The sequence below is a fragment of the Phyllopteryx taeniolatus genome, chromosome 1, assembly GCF_024500385.1.
Source record: "Phyllopteryx taeniolatus isolate TA_2022b chromosome 1, UOR_Ptae_1.2, whole genome shotgun sequence".
Classification (NCBI taxonomy): domain Eukaryota; kingdom Metazoa; phylum Chordata; class Actinopteri; order Syngnathiformes; family Syngnathidae; genus Phyllopteryx; species Phyllopteryx taeniolatus.
Genome location: NC_084502.1, coordinates 43,715,560 through 43,737,563, shown reverse-complemented (window position 1 = coordinate 43,737,563; position 22,004 = coordinate 43,715,560). Strand labels below are relative to the sequence as shown.

At 40.5% G+C, this 22,004-nt stretch overlaps 1 protein-coding gene across 5 annotated transcripts in view; it reads right to left on the bottom strand.

The window, feature by feature from the left end:
* Positions 1-213: 213 nt before the first annotated feature.
* Positions 214-22,004, bottom strand: part of LOC133489092 (gamma-aminobutyric acid receptor subunit beta-3-like) — a 70,688-nt gene continuing 48,897 nt past the window's right edge. For 3 of the 5 annotated variants that reach the window (XM_061797818.1, XM_061797853.1, XM_061797835.1), the window contains 6 exons: positions 21,440-21,522; positions 20,902-21,039; positions 15,621-15,773; positions 7,931-8,178; positions 7,486-7,554; positions 214-2,741 (listed from right to left, as the gene is read on the bottom strand). In XM_061797818.1, coding sequence (XP_061653802.1) covers positions 2,373-2,741; positions 7,486-7,554; positions 7,931-8,178; positions 15,621-15,773; positions 20,902-21,039; positions 21,440-21,522 — 1,060 coding nt within the window. In that variant the 3' untranslated portion in view covers positions 214-2,372. The remainder of the gene's footprint in view (positions 2,742-7,485; positions 7,555-7,930; positions 8,179-15,620; positions 15,774-20,901; positions 21,040-21,439; positions 21,523-22,004) is intronic. The other 2 variants (XM_061797826.1, XM_061797845.1) reach the window with 1 other exon arrangement.

The window sequence follows — 22,004 nt, the reverse complement described above, 5'->3', positions numbered from 1 at the left end:
GTGTGTGTGTGTGTGAGTGTGTGTGTGTGTGTGTGTGTGTGTGTCTGTAAAATGTGTATGTATATTTTATTTGACAAACCATAGTTTTGGGCAAATTTGGTAAAATAATTGTATTTCAAAATACAGGTCAGTGTGTGGACATAGCCACAGATTTGTTGTTTTGCCGTATGTCAACTTTCTGGGAGTGTTAAGCAAGCTCACAAACAGAACATGTACAATGTATATCATTTATTTGATGATTTAACATAATCATCCTTTGAAAAAGGAAGAGAAACATACAGAGATATACAATATAAATCTAAGACTAAATACATTTTGTGGCAGCACAGAACATTTCACATTCCATTATGGGACCAAGGCCATACAACGCCTGACTTTTTTTTTCTTTCTTTTCCAAGTCAGCTACAAAGCAAGAGTGGGCATTTGTTAGCTCTCATGAGGCTGGATAAAACATTTTCTCTCCCTCTCTAAGTCTCTCCAAATGTGTTGTTGCATGCACAGTACACAATAACTTAACTTGCTTTCCTTTTTTTTTCTAACCTTGTTGATAAAAAAGAAAAGAATAGCCCTAGAGTATGAGCCTTCATTCACTGTTTTCATACTATAGATGTACAAATATTGTTAACTTTCTTCGGGAATGTGAGGATTCCTTAAAACCACCTCACATGTACATGTATACATGAGGCCTTGTCTACACAGTAGAAAACAGGACCAGCTCGGGGACTGCAACACCCCACCCGCCCCCATTCATATTTGATCTCAAAGTAAATTGTAGCCAGACAGCAACAATCCAAGTACAATACATTCAGTTATTTTAAGACCATCACAAGTTTAAAGTTGTACTCTTAAGTATCTCTTAGTAGTCATATTTAATACATGTTCATGCACAAAGTTATGTGAATGTTTGTTGGGGAAGGGTGGGGGGTGCCGGCAGTCATGAAAAACAATGTTTCAGATTTATCATTCATAAATTGGAAGTGGTTGATTATTGTAAGCCACAATCCAGTTCTACATGCAGCAGTCGAGCTAAAACACCCCAATAGCTGCTCGCAAACCTGCTCATCCTGCATGTGTACATGCCCCTGCACACGTGCAATATCATAAGGGGTTACATTCAGATGGAAAGAAACTATGACCATGGCTCAATATCCTCTACCTGAAGAACAATGGATCTGATACATTCAACGCTAGCATGTGCTCATCAACCAGCCTGTGTGGTCCAACTGTGGAGTCTATTAAAAATCCATTTGCATCAGCTGGAACTTCAGGTGGAGAAGAAAGTACATGAATCCCCCCCCCCCCCTAAATCGACTGACATGTCTTAGCCAGCATAACAATCATAAACTCAATGCTCCTTTGATCATCTTTTTTTTCATTTAGGGTTGTGCACACATTATATACTGTATATTATATACATTTTTCAATATACACAGAATTAACTTCTCCAGTGTATCACTGTTTGCAACAAGACAAAGTGGGAAATCAAATCAACACTTGAAAGACAAAGAGTACAATAGTAACCCAAGATATGATGGATGTGCAATTTGTAGGACATCCAACTAAAAAAAAAGCACACTGAAATGAGTAACAAACACATACATTTATGAAGATTACTTGGGGGAAAAAAGCTTCTGAATAAGAAACATGTAGTGCTTAACATTTTTTCGGATATTCTGTTTGTGAGTCAATGCTGGGTGGGTAACAATGCCTCCCGGACACCCCTTGGCAGTTTGATCAATTTGGATACACTTGGGTCCCACGTTTGCTTGAGGAGCCATTAAAAGGTGAACTGGAAATAAATGGCAGTGTTGTTCATTCTTGTGCTGTTTTGCCATTTCTCTCCTCAACCAAAAATGACACCAAGAATAGTAAAAACCTGGAAGCCTGAGAGTCATGATAATCCTGAAGAAGAAACTGTCAGTAAAAGTTGACCACATTGGAAGATCATTACATGCATTTATAGTGCATAAGGTACCGATCAAACATTTTGTTTAATGGATTTTTAGGAATTGCCTGCATTTTTCCGATCACCTGTGTGGTATAAAGTTCTCTTTTTTGGATTCGAATACTGCTTTCTTGATTTATTTTATTTAGATTTTTTGCAAATACTGTATGTAATCAATTGCTGGCATTTTGTCTCTGTTGTGGGAAATGACTATCACAAGTCCCAGTTACAGTACATACTATAGAAAAGAATACAGATTCAAAGTCGGCAAATATAAAAAGATATTGGATGAGAACTTGGTCCAGAACTTTCTCAGTCTTTGAGTCTCTAGTCTGATGTTGATAGATTCAATGCATGTATAAAAGCACAGACAAAAAGGAGGTAAACCAAACCAAATTGAAATAAATAAAACAAGAAAACTGTCCAATCAGACATAGTAGAGCCAGTAGATTAGATTAAAAAAGGAGAAAACTGAGGGGAAGATGATCCGTGACCAACGGTCAATGGCATTCACATCGGTCAGGTCAGGGATTTTGATTTTCAGCTGTGAGGACCGCCTTCGCAGTCGGCTGCGTTTCATCTGAGCGGAGCGATCCAGGGAGTGACGACTGGCAGAACGTGGACCGATTCCGCCGCTCTGCTTGCGATACTGAATGTGTGACGAGGCCGTGCTGTCCAACTGCACCATGGACTGCGAGTTCCTGATGTCTGCCACGCTGGTGGTGATCTCTCCTCCTGCTACTTCATTATGGATTTCCAAGGTGGTCAGCAGAATGTTCCCATGTCCTGGTTCCGCCTGAGTGATGAAGCAATTCACATTAAATGGATCCAAGTGGGTCAACTTTGAAGTATTTTTTACAGAAACCAGTGCCATGAAATGTGTTATGTCATGACTGTAATTCACTTGTGACTCATCATAATCTCAGAGCCAAAAGACTAATAGAAAGTCAACGAGGGAGTAGATCCAAGCAGGCGTGCACAACATTAAGGACCAACATTGTTGGCTGGTTGTCTCACTAGAACTTCATCACTCAACAATTTCATTGAATACACAGCAGATACAACACACCGCATGCCCATGATGTGTGCTGGTGACAGGAACCAAATTGGTAGCAATGCACAATGGCGTTCATGCAAATGTAGCAGCTGAGCAAGTCCAACAGTTTTCCACTTTGTTCTTTATTTTTAGTTTTTTTTTTTTTACCTCTGCTAAGCAGGTTATGATTCCATCAGTGTGGGCTTGTTTGTTTTTGTTTGAGTGCTTTAGAAATAAATGCTATCTATGTACAGTATATACAGTACATATACACTCTCCTTCAAAAGTATCAGAACAGTGAGCCCAATTCCTATATTTCTGCTGCAGTCTGAAAACACTGAATATGAGACAAGAGATCAGCATTTATTTCCAGATATTTAAAACTGGAATGGGGACACTGCTTAAAAGATTACATTATTTAAAAATGAAACACACAATTTTTAGGTGAGGAAAAGTAATAGAACATAAATTTCCTTGACTCAATTTGAAGTGAAAGACCAATTAATAGTTGCAATTGCAGATCATTTGCTTGCAGCTTCATCAACATGCATCATCGTTGACGTCACCAAAATTTTGCAACAGCGACAACAACAACTTTTGCAAGCCCAGCATCTTTTAGTTTCACACGAGGGGATCACACTCCCCTCAATCTCTTCTAAACAATTTACTTGTTCAATATAAAACCATCCGTGATGAACTTTGTTGTTTACGCAGTGTGCTTTAGGTCATGAACTTGGTGCATGATGACTGATTCCCCAATCAGTTTTGTTGTGTCTATCTTTAAAGGGCCACTTTATCGAAAATTGGCTTTTTATTGTTTGTATACAAGTAGTTGGGTCTCTACCCACAACCAAGTACCTGTAGTTATCTGCCAATTTCTGAAAATGCGTCCGTGAGGCCCTTCGGTGCAACTGTTATGCAACACTGGGGCTTATTATCATAAGGACCACCCCCTTACCGAGTTCCTCAGCCAATGACAGCAAAGTTCCAGAGCAAAATTACTACTTTAAAGCAGTGGAAAAAAGCATTATCATGCCAATGTCAAGCTGGTGTTTATGACCGCCTCTGTGAAATAAAATACTTTCATTGGGCCTCATTCACTCAGACCATGCGTACGCATAAATAATTCAGGATCATCTTTCCCAAAAATGTCACATACATCTTTTACTCAAGATGCATAACATATTGGAACTAATAATTTTGACGATAACAATTCAAACTGGAAATGTTTTAATAGGTTAATGGTCCTATATAGAAATGAAAAGGAAATTTTTCATCACTTTTAACCTTGTTCCCTTGTTCGCCTCTTAAATTGTTTTTGTATAAGTATCCTATATGTATGTTTTGTACTTGCCACATTCTCTAATTTAACTTCGGAATTAATTAAAAATGATTCACATGATTATTGGACTATATGTTGTTGGTTTCTGTGTTTAGCAAGCTTTCCGCTGAGACCAACTTTTGGAATATAAAATAAAGATGAAGAAAGTTAATTTCTGGATCAGCCATCTCTTGTGTCTTCAACCTCCACGCATAGGCTGAGATGCGTCAGACGGACGTCCTTTTTATACGGAAATAGGGACGCAGTTCATGCAGATTGCAGGTCGTGGGCACAAGCTCGTCATTTAGAATTAATTCTGATCCATTAACATATGCACGTTGGTACGAAGAAATTTGGCTTGTACACACGTGTCATGAATCGGAACAGTGATTTTGCACATATGCTACACTTATGGCGGCATGGTGGACGACTGGTTAAAGCATCAGCCTCACAGTTCTGAGGACCCGGGTTCAATCCCCGGTCCCGCCTGTGTGGAGTTTGCATGTTCTCCTCGTGCCTGCGTGGGTTTTCTCCGGGCACTCCGGTTTCCTCCCACATCCCAAAAACATGCATTAATTGGAGACCATAAATTGCCCGCAATCTCCAGCACGCCCGCGACCCTAGTGAGGAGAAGCAGCTCAGAAAATGGATGGATGCTACACTTATGCACAGAGAGAGGACATTTCTACACATTTATTAGTGAATGAGGCCCATTGTCTTTAAGCTAGGGGGACTCAAACGTTTTCCACACGCTGGGCTTTGCTTCCGCTGGTAGAAGCAAGCAGCAAGAGGAGACGATGAAAGATGGACTTGCCATTGGGGGTTAGGAGGGGGATGAGGGCTGGATCACAGCATGAGACAGATCTGCCTTGAATAAAAGCCATTTTCATCATGGCGAGAAATATGCTCTAAAATATGTTTAGAATTCTTGATTCTGGCAGTATTTTGGTGAAATCATGTCACAGATGTTAAGACACCTTACTTTGTGAACAGAAATGCTCTCTTCTTTAAATTGGCAGACAAAACGTTTCTGTAGACTTCTGAGCTCCTTTTGCTGCTGCCATCACATGTTACATAAATGAATAATAATGAGCAGTCCCAGAAGAACCTATGCAAGCACAGGCCATGCATGACATTACCTCCACTGAGTTTCCACAGATGATGTTTTGGGATCATTTCATTTTGAAAACTTTAGCCTTTCCCTCACTTTAGTAAAGATTTATTTATTTTATTTTACAAATAAAAGATGCTATCTTCTAGGCTGTATATCAGATATAGATAGATAAAAGTTCAGTTTTGTGATCTCTTGTGTCATGTTTAACTTTTGATGCTAGACCCAAAGTCTATCAACAGCAAGAATAAAGGAATTCGCCTAACTGTTCCAAGACCGTTAGAGGACTGTACAGTGATAAATAAGACTAATATTAATAATAATAATAAAAGGCGAAATCCATGAAGTAGAGACCACATGTATATTTTAAAATGTTTATACATTTTAAAGCTGCATGAAACTCCGCAGACACTTTTTAATCTTAACCACACTCCTACTAACCTCTACCATACTCTTATAAACACTTTATATACTCTTATGCACCCTTTAAACTCTTAAACATACAGTAATGCAGTAGTACCGTACACTACACTACTGTATTTTCACGACCATAAGGCGCACTTAGAAGTCGTACATTTTCCCCAAAATGGACGGGGCGGCTTATAATGCGGTGCGCCTTATGTGTGCACCGAGTTCCAAAATCTGTAAATGTTGTTGTGTGACTTTGATGAGCGCTCCGCTTGACTGATTGGTACCATTTCCTGCCGACACGCTGCTTATATAGAGGAAAGGCGGACGTGACTGAGGACAGCATGCGGACGTTAAAGGGGGAAGGGTGCGCGTGACAGAGGACGCTAAAGGCACGCCCCCAGTAGGTATATAGTGCCGGTATGTGCATTGTGCAAAACAACATCGGTTTGGCTAAGGACCCCCAAAAATGGCCCCTACGAAGAGACATGCTTACGAAGCACAGTTTAAACTGCAAGCTATCAGTTATGCGGAGGAACATGGGAATCGAGCAGCCGTGAGAGAATTCAAGATCAACGAATCCATGGTTCGCAGGTGGAGGAAGCAGGAAAACTCCGGCATCATTGCTGAACAGCCCCCCGGCAACGAGACTGACTCCGACAATGACGAGAGGGAACCTGCCATGTTTGATGGAGAACTTGCCCAGCTGTTCATTTCGGATAAAGAAGATGAGGACTTTGATGGATTTGTGGATGAGGATTGAACATGAGTACGTTGTTAAATACGTCAATAAAGTACAACCGAACTCAGTTTTGCTCCCGCTGCCTTTTTAAAAACATACGCTAGCATGCATGCTAGCGTATGTTTTAGCGTGCATGCATGCTACCGTATGGTTTAAGCTAGTGTATGTTTTACCATGCCTTCGCCCAATAATACCGTGCGCCTTATGTATGTGTTAAATACAGAAACAGACCCCGTAACTGAGACTGCGCCTTTTAATACGGTGTGCCTTATGGTCGTGAAAATACGGTACATTTTGTTCCTTGTAATAGTTTTCTTTTTTTTTTTTCCATTTTCTTAATAGTTTTAATGTTTAAGGCTGGGAAGCGTTATTTTACCACCCCCCCCAAAAAAATACAGCATACACTCATATAGCAAATTATGTGCGATATGAACATGGAGAAAAATCAGTAATGCACTGAATCTGTGCTACCGCAACATAGCAAAGGAACACTGGATTATGTAACAACGATATTTCCATGTAACGTATTCAGTCGTATCTCTGTCAAGGATGAGTGGTTTATTTTAATTTTTTGGTGAAAATGTAGGGTTTTAATACATATTGTTCTGTTTTAAGTTGCGTGGTGGTAGCAAGCAATATTTCAGTGATAAAATTGTTGGCTGAAATCTCGAGTGCCCCATTTTTAAAAACAATTTAACTTGTTACTTTTCTAAATTGAAAGATGTATTATTACATTGAATATGCTTCTTTCAGGTAGAAAAAAAACAAAACAATGCAGCAGCCGAAATGAATGAGAGATTTTCATGCTGACCGGCATTGAGTCCATGGATGAGGGCGGATGTGTTTTGTTTTGAGGAAAAAAATAACAACAACAAAAATCTCCATGTTGGCAATGGTGACGATCTTAACTGAAACAACTCACCGAGCGTGAGTGGCGAAGGCCTCTAATCTGATTGGACCGTTTTAGTGATGCGGCCCTACTACCTGCCTCCTGAGAAGACGACAAAGTTCAATACTGCTTTTTTCATATACTGAAGCCTCAGCCATACATACTGTACATATACTGTAGAAGCCCATTAATTCATGTGAACATGTCATCATGTCATTCAGTTCAGCTATGCACAACGGGTTCTCTTCACAGCTTCTGTCAAGAGTGAACAGAAGTTATTTTTAAGGGAATTGCAATGTCAAAGTTGATTTATCATTTGGATCCTGTAAAAGAAAAAAAATGCCATTAATTTTTCCAGACTTATTATGTAGCTGGTGTGTCCTGCAGCATGGTTTCCTGGGTCAAAATGGGATTTTTCAGTTCGACATTATAGTTCTTATTCAGGGATTCTGTGAGTGAACAACCCCAACAAACTTACCCTTGCAGCGTCATACTTGGCTTCCCTCTCATTGTTGGCTTTCTCAGCCTTCTCTGCCAGCTTTTTTTGCATCTGAGGACCCCTCCCAAAGAAGATGTAGTTGACAAAGGCGTACTCCAGAAGGGCAAGGAAGACCATGACAAAGCAGCCCATCAGGTACATGTCGATGGCCTTAACGTAGGGGATCTTGGGCAGCGTCTCTCTCAAGTGGGTGTTGATGGTAGTCATGGTCAGCACGGTGGTGATTCCTTTAGAGGAACACAAACATCACATCCATTGTGAAAAACCTCATAAAAAAAGATTTTTGCTTGTTTTGATTCAACTTTTATTTTTCTTTTGCCCGTCTATGAAGGGCAAAACCAACATATAGAATGTCGAGTAATAAGTCGAACTCATTATCTTATCTTAGTCTCTCTCGGCTCTTAAACTTTAAAGTGGATATATTATGAAAATGGAACTTTTAAAGTAATTAATTAATGAATCTTACATTTTGTTGAAAGGACAAATTCGTATTAGCTATCGGCATTAGCGTTTGATAAATGATAAATGACGAGTGGTTGATATAGGTGTACTGGTATTCATGTTTGGTTACGTGTCTGCTTCATCACACCCTAACTAGCTCCACCCATGGTCATAATGCGAACAAAATCTGCACTGGTCACTGTGAGAGATGAGAAAGGACCACCCGCTCAAAACAGTCTGTGTTCTGCAAGGCTTAAAATAGGGTGAAAAAGTGTGCTGTAATTCTTTGTCTTTGGAGTATTTTGATGAACGCGTGTCACAGATAATGTTATTAAAGGTCCCATATTTTGGCTATTTAGACCTCCATAGCGTGACTCTCTAACATGGACTTAGTATAGAAGTGTCAATTTTATTTTAAAAAACACATTGGTTCTGTCATACGTGTAGAAAAAACTCCTCTGAAAGCTACTTCTGTTTGACCTAGTTTTGTAGCCGTTTTGTCCATATTTGGCTAAGACGCACCCTTTCCTCTGATTGGTTTCCTCCAAGTAGAAGACCCACTTGTGAGAGACACATGCTTGTTATGTTGACAGCGCTGGCTCGGGAGCGGAGAGGTAGGCGTAAATCTTTGCTATTGACATACATAAGCTTGAGAAATTCAAATCAGGCCTCTCAGCAGAAAAACGTCGAATTCAGGAATGTGTGGATGATTTTAATTCATATTTCAAATGTTTACTTAGGCACCATAGAGCCAATATTACATCCATCCATCCATTTTCTGAGCCGCTTCTCCTCACAAGGGTCGCGGGAGTGCTGGAGCCTATCCCAGCTATCTCTGGGCAAGAGGCGGGGTACACCCTGAACTGGTCGGCAGCCAATCGCAGGGCACACATAAACAAACAACCATTCGCACACACATTCACACCTACGGCCAATTTAGAGTCTTCAATTAACCTACCATGCATGTTTTTGGGATGTGGGAGGAAATCGGAGTGCTCAGAGAAAACCCATGCAGGCAAGGGGAGAACTTGCAAACTCCACACAGGCGGGGGCGGGATTTGAACCTAGGTCCTCAGAACTGTGAGCCAGACGCTCTAACCACCATGCCGCCGCCAAAATTACAGTACATCCCAAATACTAGAAAAAGTTGTTTTGGTAAAAATCTGGACCCTTTTATATACCAGGGAACTGTTTTAAATTGTGCAAAATGTGTTTCCTTTCCAATTGCACTTCTGCCTTGCCTTGTACTAACATTTATGGATACGTTACATTTTTTATTGTATTATGTATGCAGTTAGCGTGCTGTAACAAAGGACAATTTGTTTGCGACAGGTTGTTGTGCTTGTGTGCTGTAGCCTGGGAGAGTATCTACTGTGTATAACCTTCTATACAAAAGTGTTGTTTCAATATGGATAACACCCACAATTCACTTACCAGACACTTTACATCCTGTAGAGTGACCTCATTTGCCTTTATTAAGACACTCTGGCTGCAGCTAAATCTAACTTCAATGCCAATTTCATCAGCTCTGGTGACATTAATGTCAAAGCTCTTATTTGTACTATCAACACCTTCCTCAGACCATCTGATATCTTACCACCACACGATTTCCACCTCAGGCCTGGTACTCACGTAAGGATTTTTCAAATCTTAAAAGATAATTTATCTGTGATAGACCCCACACATGGATATAAAAAATCAGGCATTTTACAGTTTTGGTCGTATTGTGTGTGGTGTACTACGATAACATCAACATAGAACACCACACACATAAAGATTATGTTCCACCACCAAGCTCAAACTCTCGCATGATCACACGTGATCTCACAAAACCGAAGAAGAAGAAACACTTCACCGATGTTTCCCTAATGTTCCCAAAGGTTGCCGGAATCAGGAGTTTTGTAAAATAGCGTTGTCCTCAAAAGATTACTTGCTTTGGAAAATACTTCTTCCCATCTGGGGAAACCACAAAAAAAAACAAAAAACGACATGCTTCTTTTTATTTACAGCCTTTTCCTTTTGTTGAGTCAGGGGGGTGCTTCTTCATTGGCTATATTCTGTTCCACGTCACAATTCACGGCGTCATGACTCGGGAGAAGTTGCCGTTCCCCGCACACACATGAACGTAAATAAATAAATATTAAATACGTTCATTATTTAAGATTGTCGGCCTCGATCTGTTTCAGAGCCCAAATACACTTTTAAAACACCTCAGACCTAAAGAAAATCTCATAGGATAATCCTGTAAGACTTAAGATTGTCTGGAGTTTGATGTGCTTGGTCAGGAAGGGGCAAAATCGGCACAAATACAGGCCGATTGTCTTTATGTGTATACTGGGCCTAAAGATGCAATAACTTTTGACAATGTGATCATTACAACATTGCTTTTCTCTTCATGATCTTATTCTTTCATAAAAAAATTTGAGAACAGAAAATTATCATGTATGCAGGTTGTTCTATAGTGTGTATCCAATTGTTAAAAACGTGTTGATCAGAAAATTCCAGAATTATATTCAATGAATACTTGATCCAGAGTTCACACAATTGGTCCCAATATGTCCACAAGCTGCTGCCACATGCAATAAAGATTCTGCTAGATCATGAGTTACTTGGACAGCACATTCACACTCTCTTACAGATGTCTTAGGTGTTACTATAGAAACAAGAACATTTTCATGGAAAACATGTTTATTCAGGGGCTGCTTCCCCTGCTAGTTTAATGGAGGATCCACACAGTTGCTCGTGTATTTGAGAGCATGAGGCGAGAGGAAAAAAAAAACAAAAATACATGCGTTTTTGCTCCTTTCCTGAGGGGTTTCTCATTTGTGAGGCTATTTTACAGGCATGAACGCACGTGTACCAGTTGAAATTCAAAGGTCTCCCTTTCAAACCTTTGGTCCTCACGTAGAAATAACTCATTAGAATAATCTCATACCGCCAGCATTGGATAACCTTAACCAATAGGGGTACCAAATGACGGGGTGCTCCAACACCACTAACACACACACACACACACGGATGAGCTTGAGCTAAATTGGCAGATGTGTGTCCAAGTGATTCGTAAAGGTATACAATTACATTGCATGTTGAACTCTTGCAGTGCAATAACACTCTTCGTTCATGACAGGTAAACATAGTCGACGCATCTGTAGCACTTGTCCTGGACAAATGGACCCTTTCAGCCATCGGGCCACTGCAAGGGTGCAATGCTTCGGGAGGGTGTCGTAAAATACGGTAAAGAGACAGGGAACAGTCAGTGGGTTGGGACAAGTGACAACTAAGGTCAATCTTGCGCTTAATTTGATTTATCGATGCATTTCAAGGCCAGCCAGGAGAGCGTGTGCATGAGCTTGTGGGAGAAGGGCCATCGAGCTTGCCTGCAAATCCCCTGCACCACCGCATCTCAGCCTCATGACTGGTTCTGTTATTTTTTTTCTTTTCTATTTTCCCATTTTATGGGTGTTCTCTCGGCTTTGCCATTACGCTCTGCTCCCTCCTGCTATTACTTCTCCATCCCCCCACAGCCCCTTTTCTTCTTCCCTCCATGTTTGAACAATATAATCAAGAGGCCATGCACACACCCATGGGCCTGTGGCCTCCTTCATCACATTGTTAGAGTCTCTCGGGAGAAATATAGTTTCATAAGGTTTCTCTTGGATCTGTCTTTTTCTGTCTCTCTCACTCTGTCGCATCCCATTGTGTCACATCCAAATCTTGCTCTCATTCCACCCATCTCTTATGTCGCCACTCTCCCCATTCCCTCTTTATTTATCCTATATCTCTTTTCTTTCCAGCCCGCATCTTGCTATCATTAAGTGGTGGCTCACAATGTACCCCTCCCCCAGCACACCTTTTTTATGTTAAAGTATATGTCCTCGAGTCTTTCTTCAACCTTAAAAGCTGGAAACAAAATCACACAGCAATCAAATATCCTTTAATCAGGAACGGCAGTGTGCCATTAGCAGCCCACCTTAACAAATATCAAAAACAAAAAGGTATCAGATGAAGGATGCAATAAAATGTGTCAAATTGCATTGGTTGTTAATTGCCATACACAGACAGCCTTGTAGACATCTTTCAAACTGCATGTTCAACGGTACCCGAGGGACCGTCTTGAGGTGTTGGTCAAATGTATGTGTGTCTAACATTACACTAAAAGCAGTGCTATTACCAACTGTAGCTAATGCCCACACGTTAACATGATTATAAATGAAGGGCCTGCCTGCAGGAAATGGATTTTAAAATTATTACAGCACCGGGTGGGTAGCTTTGCAAAGCCTTAGTTACTCCGTAGAGTCACATTCTCTCTTCAAACGATTCAAGTGTTTTTTTTTTTTCCCAGTTGCAACCTCCACTCCCAGTCAGTACTCTGGTCTTACTGGAAGGTATGTGCATTTACACACACAATCACACACCGACTCACAGAAGAAGCTGCAGAAAGCTGGTAATAAGCAATCAGAAATCGTGAAAAGGACCCCGCGGCTATTGCAGCTCCAGGAACCACTCACGCTTGCATATACCCTCCTCTAAAAAAGGAAAACAACAGGCACACACAGGCGCTCAGTAATTAATGAGGAGGTAGTCCTTGCATGGAAGAAAACAAACACAAGCGGGCAAATTTGTGGTTGTAAAATAAATTGAAGTGGGACTAACCCTGCCCGTTTCACATGTCCATTCAGCCACTAAGCTATGCAAGAGATTGATGTCTGGAGCAAGGGAATGGATCAAAGCATGCGCTTTAAACAGTGGTGTGATGTGCTAACATCATTACTCTTCCATGATCTAGCCACACAAAGATGATATAAGAAGCAAAAGGTGCAATCAAACTGGTGGAGCCAGATTAGGGTAGTGCGCAGTGGGAACAATGAAGGAAGGTCTCAGAAGTCAAGAACAATGATGTAGTTCTGGTAATCTAAATGTTAGAATTTGTGGTTGTTTTTTTTTTTATGCAGTCACCTATTTTACTGCAAGTTAGAGGGGTGTGATGATTACAATTTGACAGGATATAACATGAAGAAAAGTCTCGCCCTGCCCTGTTTTTATTTATTTGTATTCGACCGATACTGTAGTTGTTTCATTGCAACACACACAGACACACACGTTACACCCTTTGGAAAAAAAACTAAATGCATTGAGATGTTTCTTCAGTCAAATAAACGCCGGTGGCGGTCGTATTTGTAATTTTTAACTTATCAAGACGAAATTATGGTCAAGGAATAGAAATATACGAGCAACTAGTGGCCAGATAGATGCTCGTCTACTTCATGACTACTGTCAAGGTGTGCTTGAGCAAGGCACCGCCCCCCTTACTCAAGAGGTGCAGCACTGCGCACTCCTTTCACTCTGTCATGTCTCCTTCCCTCGCCTTGCATGCCTGCATGTGTGTGATCTGGCTGTGAGCTGGCTCTCAATATAGTGTTCAAAATAATACATGGTTGCATACTGTCTTGGTCACCTTTCTTGGAGAGGAATGTTTCCGTTGTGTGTGAAGGCATTGCAGGCGTTACTAAATCTGGGTATATGCGTACTGACTTCTGATCAAAGTCAGCAAAGGCCGGTTGTCGGAAAACAGTTGGGACCACAATCATAAATGTTAAACTGTTTAAACTGATTTGCGAGGTCAGGAGTCATATCCATTTCAGGATTATGGAGGCCACTGTGCTCTTAGGAACCTTAAGTGCAGCAGAAACTTTTTTGTAACCTTGTCAAGATCTGTGCGTTGCCACAATTCTGTCTCTGAGCGCTTCAAGCAGTTCCTTTGCCCTCATGATACTCATTTGCTTTGACATGCACTGTGAGCTGTAAAGTCTTATCTAGACAGGTGTGTGGCTTCCCTAATCAAGTCCAATCAGTATAATCAAACACAGTTGGACTCCAATGAAGGTGTAGAACCATTTTAAGGATGATCAGAAGAAATGGACAGCACCCGAGTTAAATATATGAGTGTCACAACAAAGGGTTTGAATACTTATGGTTGTCTGATATTTCAGTTTTTCTTTTTTAATAAATCAGCAAAAATGTCAACAACTACGTTTTTTTCTGTCAATATGGGGTGCTGTGTGTACATTAATAAGGAAAAACTAAAGTTAAATGATTTTAACAAATGGCTGCAATATAACAAAGAGTGAAAAAATGAAGGGGACTGAATGCTTTCCGTATCCACTGTATATATATATATACACACACACATATATACATTTCCAAATAGTTGCAACCCTGTGTGGCAGTTTATTGTATTCCTGCCTTCAAATGACCAAAAACCAACGTACACAGTGAATCTGACACTTATGGGTGCTCTCAGGGGACCAGGGCTTCGGGGCAATTGTCCTGCTTGGTAAATCAGCCTTGTCAACTAGTGAGTCGCTGTTGCTTTGCCAGGCTCTTGAAGGATGTGCAGAGGATCTTTGAAAAATCAAATCATCCATCCATCCATCCATTTTCTGAGCCGCTTCTCCTCACTAGGGTCGCGGGGGTGCTGGAGCCTATCCCAGCTATCATCGGGCAGGAGGCGGGGTACACCCTGAACTGGTTGCCGGCCAATCACAGAGCACATACAAACAAACAACCATTCGCACTCACAGTCACACCTACGGGAAATTTAGAGTTGTCAATTAACCTACCATGCATGTTTTTGGGATGTGGGAGGAAACCGGAGTGCCCGGAGAAAACCCACGCAAGCACGGGGAGAACATTCAAACTCCACACAGGCTAGGCCGGGGATTGAACCCCGCTCCTCAGAACTGTGGGGCATACGCTCTAACCAGTCGTACACCGTGCTGCCAGATCAATTCATGTACCATCCAAATTATTCTAATAATTATGACCTGACACGTATCTTATTTTCCCTATGCCTATTTTGTAGTGTGCCATGAACTGCAAACAAACAAACTGGATAACCTTTAAGAAATAAAAATAAAAATATTGTATCATCGTGCAAACTAGAATGACAGATGCACCAGGTGTCTTGTTCACGTAAGTTTAACCAAAGAAAACCTTTTTTTTTTTCTTGATTAGTAATAGGTTTTGGCTCTTAATACTATTCCATTCAGTCAATCAATTTCCAAACTATTCCCCTGAGCAAATACCGTGACTGTTGCAGGTTCCTCGAGTTTTTCGCAGTGCATTAAGGGGGGTGGCAATGTGCTTGGTGGCTCCAAATGGCTCCTGACCTCATCTGAGTGAGCCAAATTGCTGCACAACAAACAACACAGCCGCTAACGCTTCTCACCTAGAGCCACCCTGGCCGCCGAGGCGTCGTAGTTTATCCAGAAGGATACCCAGGAGAGGATGGTAATCAGGATGGATGGCATGTACGTCTGCAGAATGAAATAGCCGATGTTCCTCTTAAGTTTAAAGCTTAGAGAAAGCCGAGGGTAGGCACCTGTGAGGAATGGAAAGATATTTTCATCATGTATGCAGGTTGTTCTATAGTGTGTATGCAATTGTTAAAAACGTGTTGATCAGAAAATTCCAGAATTATATTCAATGAATACTTGATCCAGAGTTCACACAAAAAATACACTTACATCCTTAAATAACACTTACATCCTTAAATAACGACTGGAAAACATTTTGCTGACTCAGTGAGCAAGCAGGCACACATTTTATTTCCATGGCCAAGGTTGGATGCATTGCCATGGTAACAACACCCAGTTCACAAGTACGCACACACATACCTACAATGATTGGATGGAATAATGAAGATATTGCTAAAAATTAGCATACAGTATTTTAAATTTGAATCTCGCCCGCGTAATTTACTTAAAATGTTTTTGAGAATTATATTTCAACTAAATATGCTGCGAATGCTTGTCACTATTTGGAGTTCAAACAATATATTTCCATGCATTCAACTCCTTCCCCTTTATAAGTGGACACCATGGCTTGTTCCACCAGTTATCGCGTTTCTATTTTTGACTTTTTTCTAGAAGCTGCGGCATAACACAATTTTTTATTTGACTGTTTGAGGCCAAAGCCACCTGGTACAATCAACTGCTCACTTGCGAGGTGGTAAGAGGGAGTCACACCATCCTATTGCTATTCAGTGCTGACTATTCAGTGTGTTACATAACAATGCAATTCCAGCATGTTATTTTAAAACCGGGCATCATTAAGCTCTCCTATCTCTTGTTAGGGCTACAGGCTGTTTCATGTGTGGGATTTTGTGTTTTGTTTAGCTTCTGTTTTTAGGTTGACACTATCTGGAACGTATCGTTTCAGGTTCCTATATTTTCATCAAATTTTGTCTTAGGCCTGGTACACACATGAGGATTTTTTAAATCTTAAACCATTTTTTATGGGTGACAGATCTCACACATAAAGATTAAAAAAAACAAAAAAAACAGGCTTTTAACAGTTTTGGTCGTATTGTGTGTGGTGTGCGCCGATAATCTCGACACAGGACACCACACACATAAAGATTATGTTCCGCTACCGATCTCGAAGTCTCGTTTAATCACACATGATCTCACAAAAACAGAGAAGAGCAGACACTTCTGGGTATGTGCCGATGTTACCCAAATGTTTCCGAGGGGACCGAACGCAGGACTGTTGTCGTCAAAAAAAGACTTGCTTTGGAAAATACTTCTTGCCATCTGGGGAACCCACTTTTATACAAAATATGACATCGGGTAGGTCATGTTTGTTTGTTTTGTTTTATGTTTATTTGATTGCAGGGCACTTCTTTGATTTGCTACATTACATCCACGGCGTCATTCCTCAGGGAGAAGTCGGCTTGCCCAACACACATGAAGAGTTTTGGTCGTAAATATTAAACACATTCATTATTTAAGATTGTCAGCTCTGACCAGGCTTTTTTTTTTACTGTATATTCAAGATTGCCCCTGTACTCCTGCCTTGCCTTGCCTTGATGAACCTCCCCATTGTAACAGGCTGACATAATAAATGATAACTGAATAAGTCCATGTAGTGGTACGCTCGCCTGACTTTGGTGTGGGCAGTGTGGGTTCAGTTCCCACTCAGTGACTGTGTGAATGTGAATGCGAATGGTTGTCCGTGTCTAAATGTGCCCCGCGACTGACTGGCGATCAGTTCAGGGTGTAGTCCGCCTTTCGCCCGAAGTCAGCTGGGATAGGCTCCAGCGCCCTGCGACCCTAACCAGGATAAGCTGTGTTGAAAATGGATGGATGGATTGATGAATGAGTCCATCTCTGTAATCGGTTAACATACAGTGAATTATAAATATATTTTATTCATTATACACATTTTCATTACTGAAAGGAAATTCAAGAATCTCAATTAATAATATGTATCTGATAATAACATAATTGTTTAATGAATGAATAATAATAATATGTGAAATAATCACATGTATTTATCTTCCTTTCATTAGACTGGCCTTTTGTATGGTTGGTAATATTGATGACGGAAAGGTAAAAACAATTCACGTAGTAATTGGCGCATACGAAGAATGTCGCAGACCTAAAATATCTCATTGACTCCTGCTCGCGCACCTTTGATGGCAGCTTCTCCTGCCTATAAACCGTGCACCTCCAAATGATGCATATAAACGGTGTATGTGTGTGTGTGTGCGTGTGTGTGGGGGCGAGTGTGGGTGTTCAGCTGCACTGGCTGTAACTGCTACAGAAAACAGTAGCTGTGAGTGGGAGGAACAAGCATCTGTGCAGGCTGCCGGGATGTGGCGGGCACACAAAGTATCCAAACGTTGAGCTGAAGACAATAACAAGAGCAACACAAATTGTGGGGGTCACCTAACTTTAACCACATTAATAAGCTGTTATTCACTGTACTCGAATCATGTGAGGTAAGACATTATGTTTTGCTCACCATTAGTTAGTTATCAGTACAATAGAAAAGCTAAATAACCAATTTCCACATACATAAATGTGTAAGCGGTGGTGTATGGGCAATGATCCAAGTCAAGGTGTGAATCAAGGCATCTATTCTGCCTTTTTGCCATCATAGTCTGCTTTGCACAGAGGCCAATTGCAACAGAAGGACTTGAATTGAAAAATGGTATCTGTGTATGGCAGGTCGCCCTACTTTGCAATGGGCCACCTACAAGGGAACAGTATTGCCCAGCACATCATTATTTGTCAAATGAGTGAACTGTGAGTTCTCATGACGACAAATGCTAAACTATTCCATTTCATAGCCAGAGATTAAAATGAAATGGAAAAAGGTCAGTTGCAAAAAAACAGTTAGTCCTTCTGCTGTGTTTTGCCATAGCCTACTTCCAGAAGATGCCTTTTGGCAAAATATTTTAATTCTTCCTATTTAACCTTCTTCTTCATGAAACAATAAGTACAATTTACTTGCAGTGCTATGTGCGACTATAAAAATTGAAACTGATGTCCAGGGTAATCCGTGCAGCTGTAATGATTGATGTGTTAAGTTGCCAAGTGAGTACATGAACACTCACTGAAAAATCTGGCCAGATAAAGTTGAGATTTACAGTCAATAACCATGTCAGAATGGTTTTCTCAAGAAAAACACAAACTGAAAGAATTATAGAAGATCTTATCATCCCAATTTTTAGGTCTCCAAAAAAGTAAAAGAAAATGCCTGGTCACCCAATCTTAGATTCCACAGGGGTACCTAATAGTGAAAGGACAATGACCTCAATTGTAAACTTATTTTTCTCTTTTTAGTGATCAGGCTAATTAGAATCCAACCTCTCACAGAAGATACAGTAGCGAGAGAAAAACTAAGTAAAGGTAGAAGGGGAGACCCAAGGCCAGAATGGGTCAAGTGAGAGAAAAAAGCAAGAGGGAATTAAAGGCTATCTTGTGTCTCATCCTGACAGGAGCATGAGCACTTAACATTAATTATGTGTTGTGACTATATTTGTATATACTGTATATATATCTGTGTGTGTGTGTGTGTGTGTTTAACGATTCGCTTGGGCAGCGATTCAATTCGGAGCATGATTCGTGGTTCGGAATTCAATTGAAGTAGAGAACGATTTATTATTTGGAAACTGATTCAGTAACTTTTTAGCCAAAAATTCAACCAGTGTGACTGTGAAATAAATACCTGGATACTGGACAGGGCAGGTGGAATTTCCTAAATTCCTTTTGTTTCTGATAGTTATCAGGTAAAATTAATTATTGATATAAGAAACAAACAATAAACAACCATTATGACAAATAATAATAATACGATTGGCTGGCGACCAGTTCAGGGTGTACCCTGCTTCTCGCCCAGAGTCCAGCTGGTATATGCTCCAGCACGCTTGTGACCCTTGTGAGGAAAAGCGGTACGGAAAATGGATGGATGGATAATAATAATGGCAAATGTATTCATACTTTATTTGAATGAAGAGCATCTAACATATCTTCAGGTTAGATTAAGATTAGGTTTAATTTCTGATGTTGATTATAGAAATAATAACAATCATATTGTAATTGAACACAAAAAATGTAACACTCAAATGTTTGAATCGTATTTATTACTACCCACTCACGAGTCACGATGTGTGCCGTAGTGGTTACGTAGCTCTGAGAAGCTTGTAATGGCCACGTTACCATCTGTCATGAGTGAGACACTCTACAATAAATATCTATATATAAATAGCTCTGCATAAACAACACATGTATGTACAATCCAATTATCCAATAAATACTACAAACAAATATTTCTTGTGTCCCTTAATTGGCTGTCCTGAGAAATTAAATTCTCAAGAAAACGGCTATGCTAATGTGTAATTGATGAGTTTCGCAACACCAGGCAACAATAAAGCCAACATCCAACGATTTACAAGCCTATCCCTTTCTTGTATTTGCATTGTTTTCTGCCACGGCATCCATACTTCAGATTTGATCAATAATTATTAATTAGAATTGTGGAGAATTCAGACTTGGTACCAGCAACTAAAGCCCTCCCGTACCACTAATGACTCTGTTTAAAAAGACGTATGGTATTCATTAATTTCACTCTGAGATGCATAATGCGAGATTTGGTGAAGAGATACAGTAAATAAAAACATCATGTTGAGACTGCAGAAGCAGTGCAAATAGCCAATTTAGATTTAAACACGTACCGTGCACAATGACAGATTTCATTGATTTATTTTATTAATGGGGTTTTCTAGGCACTCCAAAACCCTCAAACAATTAATATCACAGTCAGCATGGGGCCAAGAACTATCTGACATGTTTCAATTGCACCTGTGTCATGTTTTGGCTAAGTAAGCCGCATATCAACCACCACCTTGTGTGGCTTATTCCAATTCCTTACATAAATCTAGTTGAGGAACTTATTGGGTTTGGAAAGCCTGAGGCCAACAGAACAGTCCTTGCTATTGGTATGTTTGTTGTTTTTCACTCGCCCCCTCAATGCATTTGGTTCAGGGGCCATGTAAAGCATAAGCTAATTGAATGCAGCATGTACTGTATGTAGGTTGCCAGTTAGTTTTCAGGTGGTAGTAGTAGGTCAAGGTAAGACAACCAACTTCAGACGCAGTTACATTTGCAGTGAAAATAGATTATTGACACATTCATGCACTGTGGATATGTGCATACATTTACCTGTGGAAAACACAACATTTCTGGAAACCAACTTGTAATCAACAATGGAAAACTGTGGCAATTCAATGCGCGTCACGCCTGTGACGGCTGACTCGCCCCCTTTCCAGTAGAACTCGATGTCGTCTGTGGTGTAGCCATCTGCACGAGAGGAGACACACACAAACACCAAGGTGTAACCATCTGCCTAAGAATCACTGGAGAGTGAGATTTGCAGCCTTGCTTATCATCTAACTGGGCTTTCATTTGGAAAAACAAAAACTTGTTTGAAGTTGCCTCCAAGAACATGACGTTGACTCAAGTTTATATAAATGGTATAAATATAGTAATTCCTAGTGTATATAACATGGATGCAATATATACTTCAAATGTACTCATTTCAGTCATAGCAACATGTTTTCAATCCAATTAAGGAAAGAAAATTGCACTTTATTTGCTCCTGAAACATAAGCTTTCGTGTCCCAGTTAAAACTGCAGTATTTCACATGCATTTATGTACTCAGCCTGTGCAGCTTCGGCAACCTGCGGTCTCTTTACTCACAGCTCTCTATCTCCAGAGTGCAGTTCTGCTCATCCAGGGGATACCTCCTGAGATCCATCATGCATGCTGCTGTCGTCGTTATCCTGCCAAAAGAAGACACGGATTGGGGAGGTGAGGACACAGGAATATATTTTAGATACTCTACTGATTTGCAAAAGTGTGTTTGGGAGGAGGAATAGATCAGCTGTATAGTTATAGTTACGTATAGCTCATAAGTAAGCGCAGGTGTATCGTGTTTGCACTTGAGATTTTTCTACAGCTATACAAGGTCCCAAAGTTGACAGTGCATGTCAGGGCACAAACCGAGGAAAGGAAACAAAGGAATTTGTCGATGGACGGCCGAGACAGGATTGACTCGAGGTAATGATCTAGGGAAGGGTACAGAAAAATGTCTGCTACTTTGAATGTTCCAATGAGCAAAGGTGTCTCCGTCATCCATCAATTGAAGAAGTTCAGAACGACCAGGTCTAACCATATCCCTAATCGTAGAGCTGGCAGGCCATTTAAACTGAGTGATTGGCTAGAAGGGCCTTAGTGAGAAGCTGACCAAGAACCCCATGTCAGA